The sequence below is a fragment of the Mustela putorius genome, unplaced genomic scaffold, assembly GCF_011764305.1.
Source record: "Mustela putorius furo isolate JIRA1106 unplaced genomic scaffold, ASM1176430v1.1 tig00003988_pilon_pilon_pilon, whole genome shotgun sequence".
NCBI classification, from domain to species: Eukaryota; Metazoa; Chordata; class Mammalia; order Carnivora; family Mustelidae; genus Mustela; species Mustela putorius.
In genome coordinates this window covers 10,049,152-10,074,717 of record NW_025422127.1, presented here as the reverse complement: position 1 = coordinate 10,074,717, position 25,566 = coordinate 10,049,152, and the positions used below count along the sequence as shown (strand labels likewise).

At 43.7% G+C, this 25,566-nt stretch overlaps 1 protein-coding gene and 1 pseudogene across 11 annotated transcripts in view; both read left to right on the top strand.

Moving 5' to 3' along the window:
- The first annotated feature begins 8,050 nt into the window (after positions 1-8,050).
- Positions 8,051-25,566, top strand: part of PEX5 (peroxisomal biogenesis factor 5) — a 17,725-nt gene continuing 209 nt past the window's right edge. The window contains exons 1-16 of one of the 11 annotated variants that reach the window (XM_013063586.2): positions 8,051-8,203; positions 8,831-8,997; positions 9,330-9,365; positions 9,632-9,764; positions 9,975-10,106; positions 15,973-16,078; positions 16,612-16,702; positions 17,100-17,210; positions 17,446-17,538; positions 17,876-17,995; positions 22,195-22,338; positions 22,541-22,611; positions 23,005-23,217; positions 23,560-23,725; positions 23,989-24,146; positions 24,321-25,563. In XM_013063586.2, the coding sequence (XP_012919040.1) occupies positions 8,851-8,997; positions 9,330-9,365; positions 9,632-9,764; positions 9,975-10,106; positions 15,973-16,078; positions 16,612-16,702; positions 17,100-17,210; positions 17,446-17,538; positions 17,876-17,995; positions 22,195-22,338; positions 22,541-22,611; positions 23,005-23,217; positions 23,560-23,725; positions 23,989-24,146; positions 24,321-24,522 (1,923 nt within the window). In that variant the 5' untranslated portion in view covers positions 8,051-8,203; positions 8,831-8,850 and the 3' untranslated portion in view covers positions 24,523-25,563. The other 10 variants (XM_013063587.2, XM_013063588.2, XM_013063590.2 and 7 more) reach the window with 10 other exon arrangements.
- The window catches only part of LOC106007240, a 12,644-nt pseudogene continuing 12,289 nt past the window's right edge, over positions 25,212-25,566 (top strand).

The window sequence follows — 25,566 nt, the reverse complement described above, 5'->3', positions numbered from 1 at the left end:
AATGTCACGTACTTGCCATTATAGTATCATGTAGAATAGTTTCACCTTGTTCTCCATCTAGTCTTCTCTTCCTCTTCCTGTCCCTGCTGGAAAGCACTGATCTTTTGATCTTTTTACCCTCTCTGTAGTTTTGTCTTTTTCAGAATATTACATAGTTGGAATCATAGAGTACATAGCCTTTTCAGTTGACTTCTTTCACTTAGGGTTCCTCCATTTCTTTTTTATGGTTTAATAGCTCTTTTTTTTCTTTTTTTTTTGAGAGAGAGAGAGAGAGAGAGAGAGAGAGGAAGTGCGACTGTGCATGAAAGCAAGGGGGAGGGGCAAAGGGAGAGGGAAAGAGAGAATCCCAAGTAGGCTCCACACTCAGCACAGAGCCCAGCGTGGGGCTCGATCCATCTCACAATCCTGAGATCATGGCCTGAGCCCAAATCAAGAGTCAGATGCTTAACTGACTGAGCCACCCAGGCACCCCTCATTTCTTTTTCTTTTTAAGCTTTAGCACATTTCTTTTTGCCACTGAATAATACTCCACTGTATGAATGCATCACAGTTTATCTATTCACCGACAGAAGGAATCTTGGTTGCTTCCAAGTTTGGGCAATTATGCATAAAGCCATTGTAAACATTCACATAAACGGTTTTGTGTGGACAAAAAATTTCAGTTCATTTGGTTAAATACCAAGGATCACTATTGCTGGATTGTATGGGAAGAGTATGTTTAGTTTTGTAAGGAACTTCTAAACTGTCTTCCAAATGGCTGTACCATTTTGCATTCCCACCAGCAATAAATGAGAGTTCCTGTTGCCACACATCCTTGCCAGCATTTGGTGTTGTCAGAGTTTTGGATTTGGGCTATTCCAGTAGGTGTATAGTGGTATCTCTTTGTTATTTTAATTTGTATTTCCCTAAGGACATAAAATGTTGACCATCTTTTCATGTGCTCACTTGCCATCTGTATGTCTTCTTTGGTAAATACATCTCTTCAGATCTTTTGCCTATTCTTTAATTGGGGCTGTTTATCTTCTTATTGAGTTTTAAGAGCTCTTGGTAAAATTTTGCTACCACTTTTTTTTTTTTTTTTTTTTTTAAATCAGGCATGTGTTTTCCAAATATTTTCTCCTAGTCTGTGGCTGGTCTTCTAACTTCCATGAATCAATACTTTTTAGAATCAATAAATGTAGAAGAGGTCTCAGTGGAAGTTGGGTTGGGAAGATGGGTGGGATGGAATGTTCCTAAGGGCAGGAAGTGTTTGTGTGTGGTGGTGAAAGAGGGCTAGGTAAGTTTGAACCCTGGGAGGGGATTTAAAAGTAATGTAAGTATCATGGTAAATGCCCAGTACCAGTGTCAATAATAAGGAATTAAGGAATTAGCATAGGGATTTGAGCTCAGTACATACTTGCTGACTTAGTGAATTAATTGTCTGTCTCTTCTACTGGATATTTGATACTACTCACTGCATGAGAGTCACAGATTTTAGAGATGGAAGCCTTTTAGAGATCTGATGAATCCTATCCCGTCCCTGGTCATAAATGAGAAAATGAGGTTTCGGGCCAAAGTTACTGCAACTCATAGATGGTGAATATAACTAACTAGTGGGAGAGACTGGTGATTCAAATCCCAGGTTTCATGCCTTTACCTAATGCTTATTCCAAAAAACAAACAGTGGTATAACATTGCTTCAACTATCAAACATATTTTAGAAAACTCAAGCACACTATATTTGTCCATAATGTTGCTTAATGTATTATTTCTTTTTTCATGATGTTGCAGTTTTTTTTTTTAAGTTTTATTGTTTCCCTCCTGCTCAAAGAACTTCCTTTAGCATTCATTTAAGGTGAGTCTGTTGATGACAAATTCTCTTCATTTTCCTCCATTGAGAATGTCTTAAGTTTCCCATTCCCGAAGGATATTTTCACTGGATATGGTACAGAACAATGTCCCTCAGAAGATGTCCATGTTATAATGCCCAGAACCTGTGATTGTTTTAGGAAAAATGGTTGTAGACAAATTAAGAGTGCTTGTCAGCTGAATTTAAGATAATCTGAGGGAGCTCAATATAATCACAAAGGTCCTTATGAGAACCTTTAGAAGAAGGAGGCAGAAGTGAGAGAACCAGAGGAATGGCAGGCAGGGTGACCAGAACTTGGCCCGACCTTGCTGGCTAAAGATGGAGGAAGGAGGCCATGAGCCAAGGAACATGAGTAGACTCTAGAATCTGGAAAGACAAGGAAATAGATTTTTTTCCCTAGAGCTTCCAGAAGGAATATAGTTCTGTTGACACCTCAGTTTTAGCCTGATGAGACCAACTTCAAGACTTCTGATCTTCAAAATTGTAAAATAATAAATCTGTGTTGTTTAAAGCCACCAAGTGTGTGATGATTTGTTATAGCAACAATAGAAAACTAAGGTTAATATATTATAATAATATAGGATTCTGGGTTGATAGCTCTTTTCTTTGAACACTTGAAAAACATTGTGCTACCTCTTTCTGGGCTTCTTGGTTTCTGAGGAGGAATCTGCCCAGGTTTTCCATTTGGCCTCCACTGACATGGAGAGGTTGAGACCGCTCTTAACTGAAGGGCTGGGTAGGAGTATTAATTCCAACTCCCCATTTTGTGTCCACTGACACTGTAGGAGATGGAGGAGAGCCTCATTACTGGCCTGTGGGAATGGGCTCCCTACCTGGCCTTCTTTGATTTCATCCCACAGTAGGTATTAGGGTATCTTGTAGGTATCTTGATATAGCCTCATGAGGGTGGAGATCTTGGCTCCACCTCTTGGCCTTTGCTTGTGTGAGTGTGAGTAGGGCCACAGTTTTTTAGTGTTTTGCTGGAGCAGAATTGTTGTCTAGAAGATTCTGTCTTTGCAGGCTAACCCTTTCCTGTCTTTTGGCTAGAGAGAGCAGGGCTTTTACTGGAGCTCTTTTTTTGTCTGTTAATGTTGGTGTTAATAGGTTGCTGACCCTTCCAGTGCTCAGTCTGGGATATAAGAGGCAAAAAGAAAATTCATAAAACTCACTACCATGTTGTTTCTTGGGTATCGAGGTCCCTAGCTAGTCTGCTTTCTTTTTTCCACCTTTTGGAATCTCCTTATATTTATTTTACATACAATGTGCAGGATTTTTAGCTGTACCTAAGGGGGAGGAATAGAGAAAATATGTCTTCTCCATTATTCCGAGAGCAGAAGTTTTCCTGAAAACAAATACATTGCTTATCTATGTAAGCTATGGATATTTGGTGAAAAATCCTGAAGAAGGAACAAAACTCATTTCGGGAAAGACTCCCAAATAAAAAACCTTGGCTTCTTTTTTTTTCTTCCTTCCATTCTTTGAGGGAGAGAGGATCAAAACTTTCCCAACTGGATTTGGTAAGAGTGACATATTCTGAAACTTCTCTGGATTTCTAAAGGTGGAAAATTCTGCTATAAGCAGGGGTAGAGGGAATGTGTACCATAGTCCTTATTGCTATCTGGGGGAATTCCCCGCTTTGTGTCCAGGAAATGGAGTACTTTGCACCTAAAGCTAGGTTGGTAGTGTGGGCTACACCTACATATCTATATCTAGATATACCTACACGTAGGTATATCTAGATCTCATTCTTCTTTTTATTTTTTTAATTTAAATTCAATTAGTTAACATATAATAATGAATTATTAGTTTCACATGTAGAGTTCAGTGATTCATCAGTCTTTTAACATACCCAGTGCTCGTTAAATCATATACCCTCCTTAATGTCCATCACCCAGTTACCTAACCCCCCAACCCCTCCCCTCCTGCAACTCTCAGTTTGTTTCCAATGATGAAAGTCTCTTAAGGTTTGTCTCCCTCTCTGATTTGTCTTGTTTTATTTCTCCTTCTCTTCCCCTATGATCCTCTGTTTTGTTTCTTAAATTCCACCTATGGGTGAGTAGATCTCATGATTCTGAACACTTAAAGCAAACTGAGATTTTTGTCCAGGTATATTTAGATGGGGCAGCTTTGGGATTTGATGCGTTTCACTACACATACAGCTTTCTTTCTCTACTGAGTTATCCCTGCCAGTGATGGTACTGAGGCTGAAAGGCTGTGGAAATCATAATCCACAAGTCCTGCCAAATGTATGGGTAGAAAGACAGTACCTTGATATGCAATTTCCAGAGCATGGACAGTTCCATAATGCTACATCTCATGTCATTAAAAATTAAAGAACCAAACCAGATAAGATAGTTCCCTATTTCCAACTCTACTCCCCACCAAAAAAGAAATATAGAAGTCAACACTTCTACAATAATTTGTTTGCTCCAGTGAAGTTGAGTAAAGAAATTAGTTGCACCTAAATGGGACAATAAAAACTGGGTAAAATTGAAACCTATGAGTCAGGTATCATATTCGTTGAAGGACATGGCCTTAGGGACTATGATACAGCAGAAAGAACTCATCTCTAAAATTGGGCTGAGAGTGTTTGCTTGTTATTCAGACAGCACTGTCTTGGAAATATGTAGCTCCTAAGTCTTGTGCCTTGGTCTCAAATCTCTGACTTTTAAGGATCTTTTACTATGGCCAAATTTAGCCTAGTAACCTTGACCTACCTAAGCCAGTAAATTTACTTTCCAGAGGTATAAGTAAGTGACTTTATGAATTAAAATATTTGATGTTTAAGAGAATCTGATGTATTAGCCTTCAATTTGGGAAGTAAAATTTTAGGCTTGAGAATTTAAGAGGACTAAGGGAATTGGAAAAATATTTATAAGTTTGATTTTTTAGATGTACAGGGTTGGGTTAATTTAGAAAGGTTCTGCCTGATAGGGTTGTTGGCCTTGGCATTCAAAATACTTAAAATATATGTATATTAAATGCCATGTAGTTAAAAATATTTAAAGAAATCTAATTTTTATTTTTAAAAAGGGGAAGTCTAGTGTCATGTTTAAGAGCATGGCCCCTGAAACCAGATTATGTAGGTCAAGGGTCATTAAACTACGGCCTGTTGCCTGTTTCTATACAATCTGCCAGCTAAGGGTAGTTTTGACATTTTTAAATGGTTAAAAAAGATCAAAAGAATACTTTTGTGATGTGTGAAAATTATATAAAATTCAAATTTCAGTGTCCATAAAAAATGTTATCGGAATATGACCATGCTTGTTCATTTGTATATTATCTTTGGCTGCTTTATGCTATAAGAGCAGAGCTAAGTGGTTGTGACAAAGACTGTGTGACCTGAAAAGATAGTATTTACTGTTTGGCTCTTTACAGATAAAGCTGGGTGATCCTGGTGTAGGTTCCAAACACACCCTAGCTACTTATTAGTATGAGGTTGGGCCAATCATTTAACCTCTCTGTGCCTTGATTTTCTCTTCTGCAAAATGGGTAGAATTATAGTTGCTATTATGAAGTTATTTTGAGGGACACCTGGATGGCTCAGTTGGTTAAGAATCTGCTTTCAGCTCAGGTCATGATCCCAGCGTCCTGGGATCAAGTCCCCCATCAGTCTCCTTGCTCAGTAGGGAACCTGCTTCTCCCTCTGCCTGCTTTCCCCGTGCTTGTGCGTGCGCTCTCTCTCTCTCTCTCTCTCTTTCTCTGACAAATAAATAAATAGAATCTTTATGGAGTTTTTGTGAGGATGAAATAAATTGATAATTGAAAAATGCTTAGAACAATGCCTGGCACACAGTAAATATAGTCTATATCTAAAAATTGGAGAACTTGAACCTGTTAAATTTGAGTTAATCAATCATTAGTTAAAACAATAAGAAGAATTTGGGGCACCTGGGTGGCTCAGTTGGTTAAGCATTTGCCTTCTGCTCAGGTCATGATCTCAGAGTCCTTGGATGGAGCCCCATGTCTGGCTCCCTGCTCAGCGGGGAGTCTGTTTCTCCCTCTCCCCCTGCTCCTCTCTTCGCTTATGCTCCCTCTCTCTCAAATAAATAAATAAAATCTTTAAAGAAAGGAATAAGTAGAATTAAAGTATGAAATGAAATTTTCATTTTATAAAACTTATTAGGGGGTGCCTGGGTGGCTCCGTGGGTTGAGTCTCTGCCTTCGGCTCAGGTCATGATCTCAGGGTCCTGGGATTGAGCCCCAGGTCTGGCTCTCTGCTCAACAGGGAGCCTGCTTCCCCCCTCCCCATATCTGCCTCTCTGCTTGCTTGTGGTCTCTCTCTCTCTGTCAAATAAATGGATAAAATCTTAAAAAAATTACTTTTATGAATAGAATAAAAGTTTGAAGTTGAACTTAGTATTTTAAATCTAGAACTTCAATAAATTGAATGTTAAACACCCAACTAGTTTTATTAGTCCTTTCTTAGCCTTGAGTCCCTCTTGGACTTGTAAGCCAGGTTCTGTGCAGAATTCTATGGCCTGGGAGACAAAGCTCTTTGGGACTTATAAATAGGGCTTCCTTGAGACTGGGAGGCAGTGTTTCATACAGGTAGGTATTTGGAGTTATGTCTGGATTGAATTTTGACTTCCTAGCTGGTGATTTTGGGTGTCATCTGCAAAGTGGGGTCGGAAATACCTATTTCATAGGGGGTATTATGAAGATTAAAAGCACCACAGCCCATAAAGTGTTTAATGCAATGCCTGGGTTTTAGTAAGCATCAGATAAACACCAGTTGTTATCATTATTATCATCTCCTAGGAGGTGAGCACCTAATGAATTATTGATAATCAGTTACTAAACTCCTAGCAGAGCAGGTGCCTATGTGTGTGGTATGGTTTGAGTGGTACCAGGAAGTCCTTTCTGGTTGCCTTGATTTTCTAAAATTCTACTATATCATGTGCTTTCAGTTAAATATTCCCCTCTGCAGGGATCCTTTACATGCTAGAGTGTCCCTTTCTCCTTGGCATGGCTTAGTTTACTAGGTACTAGTTATTTTCTTTACAGTGGCAGCCTGAGAAGAGTGAACATGCAAGGGCTGGGATTTGTGTTCTCCAGGGAAAAGGGGCAGGGTGGGGTGGGAGTTCTGAAGGATGGTGAAAAGGAGAAATTCTGCACAATCTCCAGGTTTGCCCTGCCATTCTGTTCCCCTGAGGTGTCAGAGCAGCTTCTTTATTTTCCCAGGGAGGAGTTTACAGAGCCAAGGCCCTCTGGTCCCTGAGGGCCTGAACCTTTGAAATCTGCAGGACAACCAGGAAACAAGTGTGGCACAGGGCGCCACCTGCTGTATACCTGTTTCCCCTCCTGCACCCTGGGATGGGATGGTGCTTCTTTTCCCTCTGGTATTAACCTGTCCTTGCTCAATGACCAGCAGCCCCAAGCCCCTTCTGCTCTTCTTTGGGGCACCAGGACTCCCTTGGCCTTGGGAGGTGAGATATAAGGAGCTAGGTGAGAGATAAGGGTTTCTTTCCTGGAGACCTTTAAGTTTGACATCAGAGCCAATGCTGTGGCAGATGGTGGGGCCTGAGGCTTATCCCGTGATTAAAAATCATTTCTTGGATCATGTCTGGCTTTCCCAGTCTGGAGCAGTGGGAATAGGGCCACCATGGTGACCTTGACCATGGGTGAAGGAGGAACAAGGGGAAAGGAGTGATTCACTGTGCACCTTCCCTGTATGTTACCAGTTTGAGGACTGCGGATGCGCTGGACCTTATTTTAGTCTCCGGAATTTGTCATCATCCAGTGCTATTTTCCCCAGTACGCAGTGGCAGAGGGATTGGGGGCAGGCCTCTGTCTCCAAGGAGACTGTGACGAGGTCCCACTAGGGGCAATTTGGAAGTGGACAACCTTAGAGAGCTGAAGAACGCCTCGGATTTGACCCTTGCAATTGTCGGATTTGACCCTTGCAATTCCCGTGTGAGGGCCTTTCTCCTACCTACTTTGGGGCTTAGGAAGACTAGCCAGCCCCTTTTTAGAAGGGGAAACTGAGGCCAGAAAGGGCAGGGAATCCCCTTGGGGCACAATGTGCCCCTCCTAGCTCCATTCTTATTTGAGCTTCCCATCAAACCTGTCCTAGTGCCGAGGATCCTTTTGAATGCTCTCAGCGTCGCTGCTCCAAGACTTCCCCTTTAAGGCGTTCTTCCCCTTTAAGATTCACGGCTCCCTCCGTCACGCTGCGTCGCAGCCTTAAGGCCCCGCCCCTACAAACAGCTTTCCTCTGGGCAGTGACGGCTGCGCGGCCGCCACGGCCCCTTTAAGCTCGAGCCCCGCCCCTTACTTCCTGCCCCCTCCCCTCCCCACCCCCTTTAGCCCGCACCAGGTGCCCGGGCGGGTCGAGCGGCGCGGCGCGCGACGGTGAGCGCCGGGCCTGGAGGGGGCGCGGGGACGTGTTCCCGGTCTTCCCCTGTCGGGGCCTGTTCCTCGCGGGTCCCGGGAGCGGAGCTGGAGTTGCGGCTGGGGCGGGGGTAATGGGTGGTCCGGAGCGCTGGTGGGGTGGACCGGCACCCACCGAATGGGGGGAGGGGCTCAGGTGACTTAGGGGGGTAAGGAATGGGTCCTCGCGGAGCTCGCTGGACATGAGAGGTTTGGGGGACCGGGCTTACGCTCTGGCGGCGTCCCCCCTCCTCATTGCCTCTCCAATGCCCGGGTACAGCCCAATTGCGGAATTGTCCCCTTAGACCCCTGGGGTTTCGGTCCTTCTGTGGGGGGCGACCGCCGGCCGGTGTCGCTGCCTGGGACCGCAGTCGTGGAGGCCGCTGGAGAGGGCCAGGCTGAAAGCGGTGGCCTTTGAGGGGGGCGGCAGGAGGGCACCGGCCCCCTCTCGGACTCCTGGCAGAGGTGGGGGCCATAGCAAAGGTTACAGGGGTGGAGGGTGGTGAGTGGCTAACAACCTGAGACGGACGTTCGCCCGCCTCATGGGCTGAGTGTGGGTTGAGGAAGGATCTGGCAGCTGGACCTCAGTTCCAAACCTTCTCTGCCCAGCAGTGGGGCTGGCGGTCACCATGGCAATGCGGGAGCTGGTGGAGGCCGAATGCGGGGGTGCTAACCCACTCATGAAGCTGGCTGGGCACTTCACCCAGGACAAGGCCCTTCGGCAGGAGGGGTTGAGGCCTGGCCCTTGGCCCCCAGGAGCCCCGACCACAGAGGCGGTGAGTGTTCTTGAGGCAGAAAACTCAGAAAGGGTGACCAGGGATAGAGGGGCCAGATGAACACGTTGGGATAACTGCTTTCTCTATTGTGTTGCAGATAATAGTAGTTATCACTTAATGAGTGTTTACTTAACACTGTACTAAGCATTGTACATCCTTATACAGATGAAAGCAGTCATTCTGTAGATGAAGCAACTGGGGCTCAGAGAAGTTTTGTGACTTGCCCAAGGTCACTCTAAATGCTAGAGCTGGAATCTTAACTCTTGTTAACTGAGTTGGGTATGTGGACTTCATTACTGTATCATATTGCTTCCCTTTTTTTTCTGTCTTAGGTCTCTAAGCCTTTGGGAGTAGCCTCTGAAGATGAGGTAAACATACCAGTCTCTTCTGCTCCATTTTTCTTTTGTCCTTTGTGTTTTTACTTTAAACATGGCTTATTTATATTTCATTCTTTGGAGCTTCCTGACCAAAAGAGATTTGCCTTATTTCTTCTCCTGCTTGGTATTAAAGATGTACTGAGTATTTTGACATCTGTAGTTTCTGTGTTTCCCTTTCCTTGTATTTGATGTAACTGCCTCCCGTTCATGGGGCCCTATCTCTTGCTGAGTTCATGTCATCGTCTTTCTCCTGGTAGCTGGTGGCTGAATTTCTCCAGGACCAGAATGCACCACTTGTGTCCCGTGCCCCTCAGACCTTCAAGATGGATGACCTGCTGGCAGAGATGCAGGAGATTGAACAGTCAAACTTCCGCCAGGCACCCCAGAGAGGTGGGTCCTGAGTCTGGTGAGAGGGCACATCACCATTTTATGTGCACATGGGACCAAGGGGATATCATACCGCTGGCATTAGGGAACTGAGATGCAGAAGGAGATAAAACGGAAAGTGCTTTCATGTCCCTAGGGTTGCTGAGGCATGATAGAATGATACGCATTTCTTTTTTTTTTTTCTTCTTCTTCTTAATTTTCTCTTTTTTTAAGCTCCTGGTGTGGCAGACTTGGCCTTGTCTGAGAACTGGGCCCAGGAGTTTCTTGCAGCTGGAGATGCTGTGGATGTAACTCAGGATTATAATGAGACAGACTGGTCCCAAGAATTCATCTCTGAAGTTACAGGTGAGGCTTATCGTGGGTAAGTGGCTCATATGGGACAAAGTTTGATTCTGTGCCCCCAGTTCTTAGGGTATAGAGCGATTTCAGCTTCTGTGACTTTTCTGGACTTTTGACTCATTTCTCTAGGGCACTGAACCTGATTTCCCCTAGGTGGTAGTAGGGAGTTATTGAAACTTACATGAAAGAAGGGATTGGGTTTGAACTGGGTAAGAGATTTTGGAAATTATATCTATGTATCTCTTTATATATATATAAAGACATATATATATATATATCTTATATATAAAGAGAATGGGAGAGAGGACGAAGAGAGAGAACATGTGGAGTTAGGTACTTCTTTGTTATCTGGGACGTTATTACTGTAGTGTGGTGGTGTGGATCCACAGATTGGATGGATGGCAATGTGGCCCACGAAGAAGTGCTAGGCATAGCCAGTGGGATTCTGGCATTAAGTCATCTTGAACAGGGACGCCTGGGTGGCTCAGTTGGTTAAACATATGCCTTAGGCTCAGGTTATGATCCCAGGGTCCCAGGATCAAGTTCCGCATCGCTCCTTGCCAGCAGAGAGCCTGCTTCTCCCTCTGCCTGCTGCTCCCCCTGCTTGGGTGTATGCACTGTCTCTCTGACAAATACATAAAATCTTAAAAAATAAAAACTCCTCTTGAAGACAGTTGGGGCCTTAGAAAATGGAATTGTGTTCAAGGGCTTGAAGTATGAAGTTTTAGAGGGCAAAGACCATATCCTGATGATAATAATAAATACTCATAATAATCACCAGTGTGTATTTACCATCTTCTAGGCTTTGTATTAAGTGCTTTCAATGTATTATCTGTTTAATCCCTATGAGAATTCTTGAGGGAGCCACTGTTTCTGTTCTTAGCATATAGATAAGAAAACAGGCTTTGAGATTAAGTGATTTGCCTAAGGTGATACAGTTTTGTAAGTGGTGGAGTTGGGATTTAGCTCTGGGTTTGAACGATTCCAGACCCGGTTGGCTGAACCATGGTGCTCTACTGCCAGACCTGCACCTGGAGCTCTTCAGATTCCCAGCCTCATTTCCGTTCTCTGTCTTTGAGAGGATCTATGCTCATCCTATCCTTTGGAATTGATTCTTCTTCCCCAAGCCTGTCTGATTAGGGGCATGGGGAAAAGGCACTCTGTCTCTTCAACTTTCCTCTTCTTCATTGCTTTCAAAGAGAAGCACTTGCTAGCTTTTTTTCCAAGTTAAGAAATTAAGAATAACAAGAGATACAAATGGAAAAAGTTACAAAGATTCTAGACTCTCAGGGCATTCATCGTCCTAGATCTTGAACATTCTCGAGATCATTAATGGCAGCTCTTTGTTTTTTTCCCGCCATCGTTTTTATTCTCTAAAAATAGGGCTTTCTCTCTCTAGGGAAAAAATCCCAAATCTAACAACTAAAGCTCATCTTTAGTAAAAGCTATTGATCTCTTTTATAGTGACTCCCTCTCCCACTCTTAAGTTGGAAGTTTAAGGTAGAACAATAGATATTCTTAGTTTCATTAGTGGTACTTTGCACTTGATAATAATCATTTGGTCTTCATGGTTACACTTAGCTGGTAGGTATTCCTTCCCCATTTTATAGATAAGGAAACTGAGATTTGGAAAGGTTAACTACTTTGTTTAGAGTCACTGAGGAACATTCTCTACACTCCATACTTAAAACCATTACTCTATCTTTGAGACTCCTCTTCAGGGAACTGCCTCAAGTGAAAATCTGAGTTGTAACAAACACCTTCCACCAAACAAACTCAGTTTTTCATACAAACCTTAGACTTAAATGCGACCTCTTTATTGTAGAGGGACTTCTTTTGTAATGTGTGGGCATCTGTCATTTTTGGTAACTCAGAAAAATAAAAAGTACTACTATGAGCATCGAGATTGATGAGATTTCTGTTATAATGATCAAAATTGCTTGTAATCAGTGAAAGCTTCCTTAACCTGTAAGTGAAAAACAACTTTAGAAAAATGAGTTGGACCTCTCTTAACTTGTTAAGTCCTCTTTGGGAGATTTCTTCTGTTTTACACATTCTTTTGGGACTGTGCCTGCTTCATGGAGGCAAGACGATGGAGAGCTGGAAAGGGAAATTGAGCTTTTGGGGGTCTGTCTTCATAAAAATGCCAATTGCAGCAGTATATTGCTTTGTAGGTACTGGACCTTCAGTATTTATTGAACAAATGAATTGAGATCTGGGAGAAAGCTAAAGGAAATTAATTTTCTGGTAATTCATTTTTTATTATCATAACGTTTGTGGCTGATATTATATTGATGATATAGGTTAACAATTGCTTTATGGATAAGTAGACTTCAAGATGAAAGGAGGTTATATTTAAATCCTTTTTATCTTCAAGTCTCTGTTGTTAAGATTCTAGACTCAAGTTTAAAAGGAGGCTTGGCAGTTCATTTTTTTTCTTGTATTAGTGTTTTATTTGGAAATATAGTTTCACTGGAAGTTGCCAAAAAAATGTAGAGGAGAGTTCTGTGTATCCTTTACTCTGTTTTCCCCAGTGGTAATATTTTACATAACTGTTAGTTATATACAGTATCAAAGTCAGGCAGTTGCCATTGTTACGATCCATAGAGTTTATTAAATCACACCAGTTTTATAGGTCTTTGTGTGTGTTTATGGTTTTGTGCCATTTTGTCATGTGTGCAGATTTGTGTAACTACCACCACAATCAAGTTACATAATTAATCCATCACCACATGAAGCTCATTTTTTTTTTTTTAAAGATTTTATTTATTCACTTGACAGAGAGAGATCACAAGTAGGCATAGAGGCAGGTAGAGAGAGAGAGAGATGAGGAAGCAGGCTCCCTGCTGAGCAGAGAGCCCGACGCGGGACTTGATCCCAGGACCCTGAGATCATGACCTGAGCTGAAGGCAGCGGCTTAACCCACTGAGCCACCCAGGTGCCCTGAAGCTCATTTTTGAGTCTGCCATATTTCTTGATGCAATCCAGCCTCCACCCATGCCCTTAAATCTCCTGGGTCAAATAATGCTCCATCTTATGACTCAGCTATAGGGATGAAATACGTCTTTAAGGGATTTTGAATTTAGACAGCTTCAGCTAACATGGTGTGTGAGGTTCCTGCGGTAATCATGAGAGAGAAACCTGAACTTTCCTAGGAAGGGCAGTATACAGCAGTAGCAGGTGGTGAGTGGCAATCCGTCTCCCCCGACAGCAGCCGAAGAGACTGTGGATGAAAAGGAGTAATAATCTCACTGTGATGTTTTCTACTTTCGGTATGGGTTTGCTGTGAGCAGACAGTAATGATAATAATAACTAGCATTTGTTACTCTGTGCTTGATGTGTGCATTAGCTCACTTGGTCTTTACAACAATTCCTATGTAGTTGCTATTATTATCTCTATTTTATAGATAAGGAAAGGGAAACTCAAGGGTTAAGTACCTTGCACAGTGAATAAGTGGTGGGTGGTGTTGGGATTTGAGTGTCCAGTAGGCTGATTTGGAACCTACATTCTTTCCCATTGATCGAGCTCTTTAGTAAACTCAGAAACCTTTACAGATAAGGGTGGGAAGTTCGGAGTTTTTGACTTTGGAGCTTGGTCTGGATGTGCCAAGGAGCACCCAATGAGAAACTAAGACGACATTCTGTGTTGGATATTTGGTATCTAGGTTGTTGGTTCTAACTCTGCTAATTTATGTGACCTGGTATAGTCCTTTCCTGTCTGTAGGTCTTAATTGTTTCAATCTCAGGTATCCAAGAGGATCTCATTTTCTGTAAGAATTTATTGAATAATAGTGTGAAGGCCAAATAGAATTCTTTTGGTCATTTCATTTTGACTCCTTTTTTGGAGCAGGTTTCCAGTGCCAGGAAATTCTGAGGCGTGTGGCTAATATGGTAAAATACCAGATCATGGCTGTTTGAAGATGACTTTTCTCACCTCTGGGATTTTTTTCTAATCTGCCTCATGTCCCTTTTAAAGTCCAGGTGGTTTGTATTTTTTCCATTGCTTCTTGTCCTTGAAAGGAGCATTTCACAGAAACAGTATTCTCTATAATTTGAGGAGTACTTTTGGCCAGAGTCGGGTTTGCAAAATCCTCTAGTTGAGAGGAAGGAGTGACTAGTTTTCAACAGAATGGGACAAAGGGACCAGGAGGCGTTGTAATGTCTACTTAAGTGTTAAGGTATCTCCTTACTAAGTCTCCACTCTTGAGCCAACAGTCTAGTTGGGGCAAAGAAAAGAGAACGGTGAGGGAATCTGGATAAAAATGTTGAGAGTCCTTGAAGTTAAGAGGTTGATTAAAAAAAAATCACCAACCACATCTTTTGTTATATTAGTAATATTTATTATTTATAATTAAATGTATTTTGAGAGTTTGGATCCCCCCCGCTTTTTTTTTCAGATTTTGACATTACTTTCTCAGATGTTGGGTTTACTTTGTTGAAATTGTTCAGGCAAAGTCTCGGTAAATAGAATAAACTATTCTGTTAACATACTTACTACTGAGGGGATGAATCTGCCTTCTCAGTGTTAAAAGCAATGGCAGATCTTTAAATTGGGGACAAAGATAGGACGAGCACTTCAGTGTTGATGTGGAAAGGTATGGATGCAGAGCAGATGGAAAGGATACCGAGGCTCCTGACTTCTGGGTGTTTACTTGTTCTTTTGGGCACCTTTGAACCATGTCTTAATGCTTTCATTTTGTTTTAGTTTGGGTTTTTTTTTTCTGGCCCTGGAATAGTTCAGGACAAAGTCCTGGAGGTTGAGAAAGAGTTTAGTGCCCTCGTTTGATCTGATCTGTCACCTTGGTGTGTTTATTATGATGTTGCAGTGACGCCCTTTGTCACTAGAGCTTCTGAGACAGTTTCCAGAATTACACTTAAAAACATAGCCCACAGAATGAATCAAAAGTCAGACTAGTGGGGGCACCTGGGTGGCTCAGTGGGTTAGGCCGCTGCCTTCGGCTCAGGTCATGATCTCGGGGTCCTGGGATCGAGTCCCACATCGGGCTTTCTGCTCGGCAGGGAGCCTGCTTCCCTCTCTCTCTCTGCCTGCCTCTCTGTCTACTGTGATCTCTGTCAAATAAACAAATAAAATCTTAAAAAAAAAAAAAAAAAAAAAAAAAAAAAAAAAAAAAAAAAAAAGTCAGACTAGTGTTTTTTCCTGGGGGAGGGGTGGTCTGCGGGAGCCTGTGAGAGAGCAGTAAACCTCTGCATCTTGATCTGGGTGGCAGTGATCCGAGTGCACTCACGTCAGAGTTCATCAGGCAGCACGCTTATGTTTGGGGCACTGTATGTACTTTCATGCTTGCATGTTCCATCTCAGCTAAAAAAATGGAACAGACATCAAATGGGAAGAGTGGACCAATGTATCTTTAAATTCTAGCCTTGCGTTCTGCTTCTCAAAGTCTCTAGGTATAAGATGAAACATGAGGCTTGTTTTCTTGGGAGAGCGTGAACTCTGTTGATTGGAACGCACGAGAGCTTTGGTTAAGGAGCAGGGGCTCTTCTCTTCTCCCGTAGCTCCTTACCAGCTGGCCGCAGTACCTTTGAGGAAGGTGGAGGCCCTCAGCACCCGCTATTTCTTACTGAAGTCTCTGACACTTCAAGCAAAAAGGTTTGGTCTGTCTTCCTTTCCTGAGTCTCCTAATTTGTTCTCTTGTTTCCAGCTCCATAAACTTCGACCCTAGGCCCCTTGGAAGTAGGTTGTGTATTGAGAATTCATTAGTGTTTTCTTTTGGCCAGGAATCTGAGGTATTCAGTAGGATCTCATCTGCTTTGACTTGGGTAAGAGGGTCAGTGGAGTACGTGTCGTACTCTCCCTTTCCCTGATCCCTCCCTGAGCCCTGTGTGATTTCTCCATGTCTGTCCTTTGTAGATCCTTTGTCTGTTTCCCCTGCCCGCTGGGCTGAGGAGTATCTGGAACAGTCAGAGGAGAAGCTGTGGCTGGGAGAGCCTGAGGGAACAGCTTCCACAGATCACTGGTGAGTCCAGCTACTTCTTTCTGGATGGATACCTGTGAAAGGAGTACTAGATGGTTTTCCTAGCCTCCCTCACCTCCTCCATCCACATTCTCAAACCGACTTGCAGTCCCCTCATTTTCTGTGTTAAGGTTCCCACTTGTATTATTACCCTAGAAGTTTGTCTCACATCCAGTTGAGTCAAGAATCCTAAGTGTCTTAACTAGAATTTCATAACTTTAGCTTATGCACCCTGTTCCCTTTTTACTTTAGAGGCTACTGCTGTATTCCTTCTCTTTATAAATGAGTATTAGGGAAAGGGAAGGATAAAAGAATGTAGCTAGTGCTTTGCCACTTCTGGCCAGGTGTCCTTTTTTAATGTAACTTGGAATTTGTAGGTCCTTAATGAGAGAGTAGAACCCCCGCCCCCTCCCAAGCCCCCCACCCCTACCCCGGGACCCAGGAACTGTGATTGCCATGGGCTGGGAGTAGGCAGTAGTGTGGGGAAGGTCGTGTCAGACTAGTGTGTGGAACTGGTTTGTCCTTACCTGTTCTAGGTATGATGAATATCATCCCGAGGAGGACCTGCAGCACACAGCCAGTGACTTTGTGGCCAAGGTGGATGACCCGAAATTGGCTAACTCCGAGGTGAGCCACATCCCACTGTTGCTTTGCCCAGCAGAGCTGATCTTGGAAGTCAAGAGTCTAGCTTCTCTTACCCCAGTTTAAAGAGAAGGAAATAAGATCTGAAGTCCATTCCTTCTTCCTGGAGAACAGAGACTTAGGATCCTTCTTCTTCCTTCCAACATCCTTTCTCTCATTTCCTTGCATACTAACCCTTTCACTTTTCTGTGTCTTCTCAAATCTTTAAGGCCAGAAATCCCTTTCTTTTTGCTCTTGACATTTTTCAGGGTCTTTAGCAAGTCTTGTCTGCAGCTAGAGATGGTCAGGGGGAGGGGGAAGTGCAGGCGTCTCTTGGGCATGGTTGAGAGTGCACACCTGGAAGTCCTCTCCCAAGTGGCCTCTGTGTGTCTCTGTGCCCCAGTTCCTGAAATTCGTGCGGCAGATTGGCGAGGGGCAGGTGTCCCTGGAGTCCGGTGCAGGGTCGGGCCGAGCTCAGGCAGAACAGTGGGCAGCAGAGTTTATACAGCAGCAGGTAGGACATTGTCACTTCCCAGTCCCACTTCAGAGCCAGCTGGTGCCCCAGGCCTCGGGTTCAGTGTTCAGGGGTCCCAGACGGGGAAGCGATTTTATTGCCAACGTGTCTTGGTAGCATCCAGGTCCTGAGCGGGTGGGAAAGAGAGTCTGAGAATGTCCTCAGAAGCGTCCAGGTTGCTGGTGTTCAGTGGGTAGAAAGTTGGTGGTGGTATGACCATCCTTCTTTGTCACAGGGTACATCAGAGGCCTGGGTTGACCAGTTCACAAGACCAGTAAACACAGCTGCCCTTGATATGGAGTTTGAACGAGCCAAGTCAGCTATAGAGGTGAGAGCAGGTAGCACAGGAGCAGACGCCTAAGGGAACGCACTCCATTGGACAGTGTCATGTGAGCATCACCAATGATGAACGTTGTATGCTGTAGTGTTCCTGGATGCTCTGTGTCAGAACTGCCGGGGCTAGGGTGGGTGACTGTCAAAAATGCCAGTCCCAGGTCATCACCTTCCACTGCAGGATTGGAATCTGGGGGTATGATCCAGAGGCTTTTGGACGCTTTGACATTTAGGATTTACTGTCGTAGGGAAGCCATCCTAGAGGCGCTGAGGGTGGAGTGGGGTGGTCATGATGGATCTCCTTTTTTCTACCTGCCTTCCCTTCCTTACAGTCTGATGTCGATTTCTGGGACAAGTTGCAGGCAGAGTTGGAGGAGATGGCGAAACGGGATGCTGAGGCTCACCCCTGGCTTTCTGACTATGATGACCTCACGTCTGCTTCCTACGATAAGGTAGGAACTCCGTTCTCAGATCACAGGGTTTCTTTGTTATGTTGTTTCTCCTCTCATCCTGAATGAAGGGTACTTCCTTGCAAGTAATTACTTCCTTGAGCCCCTTTCTGTGAAAGGAAATCTGAATCATTCCCTTGTCCCACTCCTCTTTAGAAATTGAAGGTATGCTTTATTCTTAGAACATACAGATTAATAATAATAGACTGTCCTTGTCAAATCATGATAAGACAGTGATGTAATACCTGTGACAGAGATTTGCATGTGATGCATTCAGAAAACAGATGAAGGAGCTCTGCTTTGGAGGTTGATTGGGGGATAGGTGTAATTCCTTTGGTAGAGAGTAGTAATTGGTAGACTATGTCTCTGTTGCTACATCTTAGTATCTATTTACTTTTTTTAACTCACAAATTTATTTTAAAAATTTATGTTAAAATTAAAAAAAATTATTATAAAAAATGGATCTGTTTCTCTAAGTACTGACCATGTGTGCCAATTTAGGGTGTTTGCAAAGAATTAGATTAAATAAAATGTTAGGAAAATTTCCCAGCTAGTCAAAGATAATCTAGTTTCATACACAGCATAGACTTAGACTTAGAAGCGTATGCTATTTCAGAGGTATTACTGTAGAAAAAAATGTACTTTGAGGTTGTAGGGTATTTAGGGATGTAGTTAATAATCGAACTGCTAAGTTGAAGCATGAGAGGGAAGAGAGAGAATTATTGGGTTTTGAAAGAAGCAAAACAGGAACTGAGGAGGTGAGTAGCGATGCCTCTTCCCAGCTCAGATCTGGTTGGGAAAGGATTCTGGCGCTAAAACCAAGGCCTGAGATGTGGAGCTGGATGCTGGGTAGATCTTGACATCAGGGAGCTGTGTGTGCAAAGATAAAGAAGAGTTAAGTTCAAGATAACTTTAAAAGGGTTAGCATTTGAAAGCCAATGAAAAACTTAGTACTGGGAAAAATGGGGTTTTGTTTACTATTGCAGTCTGATTTTTTATGAGCTATCCTGTTAGTAGAAAACAGCTTACTTCTTGGATCCTGCTTTGTGTTTTGCCAAAATGAGTTTCTTCTATAGAATTCTGAGGAGGAAGAACTCAAGGTAACACCTAGTATAATACCTGGTAATACCTGGAGATAATACATTTATTAATTTGTATTAGCAATTTGGTAAGTTGCATAGGTTCTCTTAGCTTACAAATGGCAAATTATAAATTTTAGGTGAAAATTTCTGTGCTTTGATAAATACAGATATAGCACTGATTTTGTATGAGCAGCATTTTTTACTCTCATGTTAATGACTTGCTAAGTGAAATATAATTTTTTTTAATAGAGTTTTAAATTCAGAACTTATGTTTTTAGATTTTTGAACCCTATTTGATATTATTGATACCTTGAGATATTGCAGATGTAGGACTAGAAATATATATATATATTTTTTAAGATTTTATTTATTTTGACAGACAAATCACAGGGAGGCAGAGAGGCAGAGAGAGAGGAAAGGAAGCAGGCTCCCTGCTGAGCAGAGAGCCCGATGCGGGGCTCGATCCCCAGACCCCGGGATCACGACCTGAGCCAGAGGCAGAGGCTTTAATCCACTGAGCCACCCAGGTGCCCCAGGACTAGAAATATTTGCATTAATGTTCCACAGAAATGTGCTCTACTTTGTTACTCACTAATAATGAATGATTCAGATTTTATCTGGCTTTATTCTAACTATTACTGAATTATATGTCAGTAGTGCTTTTTTTGCTTTTAAATGTGACTCTGACCCTGATTGTTTTATAAATTCATGGGTCTCTGAAAAATACTATTTTTTACTGGGTGGTCCTTAAATTTTCAAGACAACTTAACATGTGTACCTCAAGCAGGTAGTGTATTCTTTTAGCATAAAGAGAAGTTTCTGTGATGGGACAGACTCTTAGTAGAAGAGCAGAAGCTGTGTGATCCTTTGAGATTTCAGAGTAGACAATGGATCAGACTTAATGACTAGCTCAGGTTAGACATTTTAGGTTGCAGCAGTGATCATAAACTCATGCTGCATTCTTTGGCGGGCTGTTGAAGCTTCCTTCAGCATATTCTTGTTCCTATTGTGCACGTATTCTAATTGTGAACAATTCCTCTCTGATCAGCAGTTGATAAAATGGCAAGGAGGCTAGACAGCACAGATGAGGGAGCACTTAGGGAACCCTGTGGTTGCAATCTGATGGCCTTGATGTGTTACATTGTCTTTTCAGGATAATACCTATTTTATAAATAGTATTTTATGCCCTTTTTTTTTTGGAAGATTTTATTTATTTATTTGACATACACAGAGAGATCACAAATAGGCAGAGAGGCAGGCAGAGAGAGAGAGGGAAACAGGCTCTCTGCCGAGCAGAGAGCTGGATGCAGGGCTCGATCCCAGGGCCCTGGGATCATGACCTGAGCCGGAGGCAGAGTCTTAACCCACTGAGCCACCCAGGCACCCTATTTTATGCTTTTTGATAATACGACTTGGGTGAATATTCTTATTCGATGCGCTCAATAGCTCTGAGAGGCAGGAATTAATTTCATTATGAAATTGTGTTATAGATGACGGTGATCTCTGTTTCCTACAGGGTGGCTTAAGGCGTGGATCGCTGATAGATAGGAATTGAGGTTGAATGTGGTAAACTGGTAGTTTGGAGTAGGGGTTAGCAAACTAGGGCCTGCAGTAAGTCTGGCCTGTCACCTGTTTTTGCCTGGCCTGTGAGCTAGCTGATAGTGGCTTTAAATGGTTGAAAAAAATTGAAAAGTACTATTTTGTGACATGTGCAAATTATACAAAATACAAGTTTTGCTGCCTATAAATAAGGTTTTATTGCAACACCGTCATACTTACTTGCTTACCTATCTGTGGCTCCTTTCTCTCTCCAAAGGTGGAGTTGAGTAGTTGGGACAAAATATTTATTTGCTTACTTTGTGGCATTTTACAGAAAAGACTTGCTGATTCCTGGTCTGGGGTCATTGTCTACCTTCTAAGTTTTCATATTGTACAGAGATTTACCAGGCACATTACCTATTCTCAACATGAATAGACTTTAAATATGTTTATTTTTAATCCAGCTCCTATAATATGTCTTGTTTTTTAGACTTCCATCGTAATTATGTAATTTCGGTTCGTCACAGATAATTTACATCTGATCGCTTATCATGCTTTAGAACTTGGCTGATAAGGTTTAAGTGTTGCCAATTTTTTTTAACAGGTCCATGGTAATAGTGAAAAGGGGCCTCGCTCTTGTCTGTATTATGTGTAGTTTCATTCTTACGTGTCCTTAGCTGCATTTAGAAGGGCTCTGCCTGGTAGTTTGCATCGTCTTTTCATTCTGGTGTGTTGTTTGTGTTGGTAACTCCCCAAAAGAACTCCCCCAAAAGAACATTTTATCTGCTTGTCCCAAGTCATGGGGCTTACTCATGACTCCCATTTTATCTTATTATTACTACTCTTTGCCTGACATGAAATACCAGTAGACAGAGCTTTGCATTCTCAAATTAGAAATCCTCAGTGAGAAAATGTTGTCTTTCTGAAGCATTTTCTGCCATCAGGATTTGGGGATCTAGCTTTCATTTACTATCAGATAGAGATTAATATTAGTAGCTTCTAAGAGTGAAATTAGTGAACAACTAAAATTTTCAGAGTGCTTGAACACATGTTATCCAGTCACACACACAGTGATTCTGTGAGCTGGCTAAGAGTGTCATCTGAGTGGTGCAGCCTCTCATTCCAAATTGTATTTCCATTATTCGTTTTCATACTGTTGCAGGAAAATAGGAAGTGCCCTTTGAATAGCTAAGGAGAGCTTATCTCATAAGGTAAGATCTCATAATATCTGCTTATCTTAAGCAGATCCTGTAAGAAATGTGTTCTGTCCAGTGGTGAGAATCAAGGAAGTGGAAATACAGGCCTATAAGGACTTCCTAAAATTGGCTTATTTCCAGCGTGGGTCAGAGTTTGTAGACTATTAGCTTTTCAGGAGATAGCAGCATGAGCGTGATACTGAATGGATTTACTGCGGTCCTAGATGATCTCCTTTCTAATAGGGAAAATTTGCCCGTATTTAATTCAGATACCTTTTTGGAGGCCTTTAAGTTCTCCACCTCTGTCTTGGTTGTCATCTGCCATCCCGGTGCTTTGACTGTGATGGCTCTTTCTTAGGTTTTCATTTGCTTCCTTTCCCTCTAGGGGTACCAGTTTGAGGAGGAGAACCCCCTGCGTGACCACCCCCAGCCTTTTGAGGAGGGGCTCCGGCGACTTCAGGAGGGGGACCTGCCAAACGCTGTGCTGCTTTTTGAGGCGGCCGTACAGCACGATCCTAAGCACATGGAAGTGAGTGCTGCACTACTCTGACTTCATATGAGAGCCCGCTTCCGTCAGTTTTGAGGGAAACCCCACAGAGTAGTGCAGGTGGATTAGGGCCTGGGTGATGGCCTGGGATGGGGTAGTAGGAGTGAGAGGGTGAGTGGGGGAGCCAGAGGAAGAGAGGTTGGAAAGGTGAATGCAGTGATAGAATCTGACACCTTCTCTCTAGGCTTGGCAGTATCTGGGTACCACCCAGGCAGAGAATGAACAGGAACTCTTAGCCATCAGTGCGCTGCGGAAGTGAGTACATGAACGGTGGGGTGAGGTGGTTCCTGGGCTCCTAAATAGCCATTGGAATGATAGGATTCCAGACCCAGATCCTTGTCTTTTTTTTTGGTCACTAGCAAGAGTGTTTTCTTGTGGTGAGACTCTTAAGATTTGGAGTGAATTGGAGATATCTTGTTCCATTCCTTCATCAGCTTTAATTTTGTATGTAGGACCCTCACTGGTTCCTTGGCTGCTAAAACCTTCTCCTTCTTGTATCTGTAATTTTTTTCAATAACACCCCTGTAGAGGAGTCCTCTGTGTCATTAATCTGAGGGAGTTGGCAGGTGAGGCCATTGTGACTCTGTGTTCTAGGACTATATTCCAGCATCACTGCAGATACCAACTCTGCCCACTCTGTCTGAACAGGTGTCTGGAGCTAAAGCCCGATAACCGGACAGCACTCATGGCGCTGGCCGTGAGCTTCACCAACGAGTCCCTGCAGCGACAGGCCTGTGAAACCCTGCGAGACTGGCTGCGCTACACGCCGGCCTATGCCCATCTGGTCGTGCGTGGTGAAGAAGGGGCTGGGGGGTCAGGACAGGGCCCCAGCAAGCGCATCCTCGGGTCTCTGTTGTCCGAGTGAGTGAAGGATTCCTGGGATGACAGATGATAACCTGAGCCCCAGTAGAAGGAGGGCCTTGGTTTTGGAAGCCTGCCTGGATTGATACTCAAGGACCTCAGAGTGGGATAGGAAGCCTGGGATGCACTTGAAGGAGGTCTGCATTGTGTGGTGCAGTGCTGGGATGAAACATAAAAACCCGTTTCTAAAATGAAATTTGAGAGTAGGAGGATGACTGATAGATTGATGAATCTTGGGGATATGAGTGACGAATTAAGGAATTATTTTGGAAGGGTAAGAATCCAGACACATCCATCCACCTATTTTTGCATTTTTTTTCTTTTTCTTTCCTATTGATCTAGCTCCCTCTTTCTTGAAGTGAAAGAGCTCTTCTTGGCTGCTGTGCGCCTGGACCCTACATCCATTGACCCGGATGTGCAGTGTGGCTTAGGAGTCCTTTTCAACCTGAGTGGGGAGTATGACAAAGCAGTGGACTGCTTCACAGCTGCCCTCAGTGTTCGTCCCAATGTGAGCCTCAGGGGAGGAATGGAAATAGCACATGATTGCATCTTACTAAAGGGTCATTTGTTGGGACCTTCGAAGTCACGGGAGCTTCCGTTCCATATACTGATTGCCTTGGGAGAATTGGGCAGAGAAGGCTGGGAACATTTGAGAAGAAAGGAAGGGAGAGTAACATGTATTAGCTAAACAGAATGGTGACCCGGGGAGGACGGGCAGAGTTGGATCTGAGCCTAGTTGTTGTCGCTACTCCTTTCCCATCTCTGTTCCAGGACTATTTGCTGTGGAATAAGCTAGGGGCCACCCTGGCCAACGGAAACCAGAGTGAGGAAGCGGTAGCTGCGTACCGTCGGGCCCTCGAGCTACAGCCTGGCTATATACGGTCCCGCTATAACTTGGGCATCAGCTGCATCAACCTTGGAGCTCACCGGTGAGAGCATCTATGGAGTAATTAGTGAATGAACTCTCTCCCTGCCTTTGGCCGTAGCTCCTCATTCTCCAATCCTCTGTTTGACTAAACAACCCCAGCTTTCTCCCCATGCCAGCTGATCTGCCTCCTTCCAGTAATGTTCTGCTCACCATCTCTCCTTCTTCTTCCCCACAGGGAGGCTGTGGAACACTTTTTGGAGGCCCTGAACATGCAGAGGAAAAGCCGGGGCCCTCGGGGCGAAGGGGGTGCCATGTCAGAGAATATCTGGAGCACCCTGCGTTTGGCGTTGTCCATGTTAGGCCAGAGCGATGCCTATGGGGCAGCCGATGCCCGGGATCTGCCCACCCTCCTAGCTATGTTTGGCCTGCCCCAGTGACAGTGGGATGGGCTGCCCTGTGAGTGTCAGCTTGGAGGGGTCCCTGCTCTGGACGTGACTCTCTCTCCCCAAATGGGCTACTAAGGGGGTGGGCTGATGACCACAAGTGGTGTGGCCCCTCAGGAGCTGCCTCAACGTAGTGGGTGGGGGGTAGTCCATGTTCTTCCTACATCACTGTAGGAAATGAGCTGTGTTATCTCTGAGTCCCTTGGTAATTCAAGGGATGTACATTGAGCTCCAGATCTCTCTGCTCATCATGCCCTTTCTTGGTGCTGCTTTTTGGGTAGGACCCGAAGATCTAGGGTAACTGTTGTCATCAGCTGCCATTTCTGATAGGGTCTACCACATTCGTAATGTCTGTCCTTTCCCCTACTTACTGGGAACTGATAATAGTACAGCTTTCTTGGTCAATGGTGTGCAGCAGGTTCTTTTACCATCCATCTCTGAGATGACTCCACCTGGGACAGGATGTTAGGAGTTGGCCTGTTGGGTTGAAATGTTGCTTTTGCTCAGCAGAGCTGAGTTTGATAGGGCTGCTCATAGTTCTCTTGCTCCTGAACCTCTCCTGGCTGTAGTTCAGATTCTCTGGGTACAATGCTGCATGTGGTGCTGCTGGCATCATTATTGAGGGGTCCATAGGAGTTGCTGGGGTCAGTTGTACAGAGAGTGTTTGTATGTAGGGTAGGAGGATGGCGTATTTGTGGAATGAGCCTAAGAGGGACCAGATGGGGTCAGATCAAGGGCGCTGGTGGGAGGAAGAGCAGGTGGCCTGGGGGTGTGGTGAGTGCAGCCAGCCCTCCTCTCAGAAAGGCCTGTGAGTAGGCCTTGAGCTAACTCTTCTAGAAAGTTGGTTCAGAAATAGTCTTGCCAAATTCCTAGCAAAGAGGCAGTTCAGTGTTACCATAAGCCTTTTGTTGTACTTCTTGAAATGTTTCTAGGGGAAAGCAGTGAAAAAACCCCTACCCCCTTATTACCTCCACAAGCTGAAGACTGAGGGAGCAGGTTGGACTCTTTTTTTTTTTTTTTTTTTTTTTATTTTTTTTT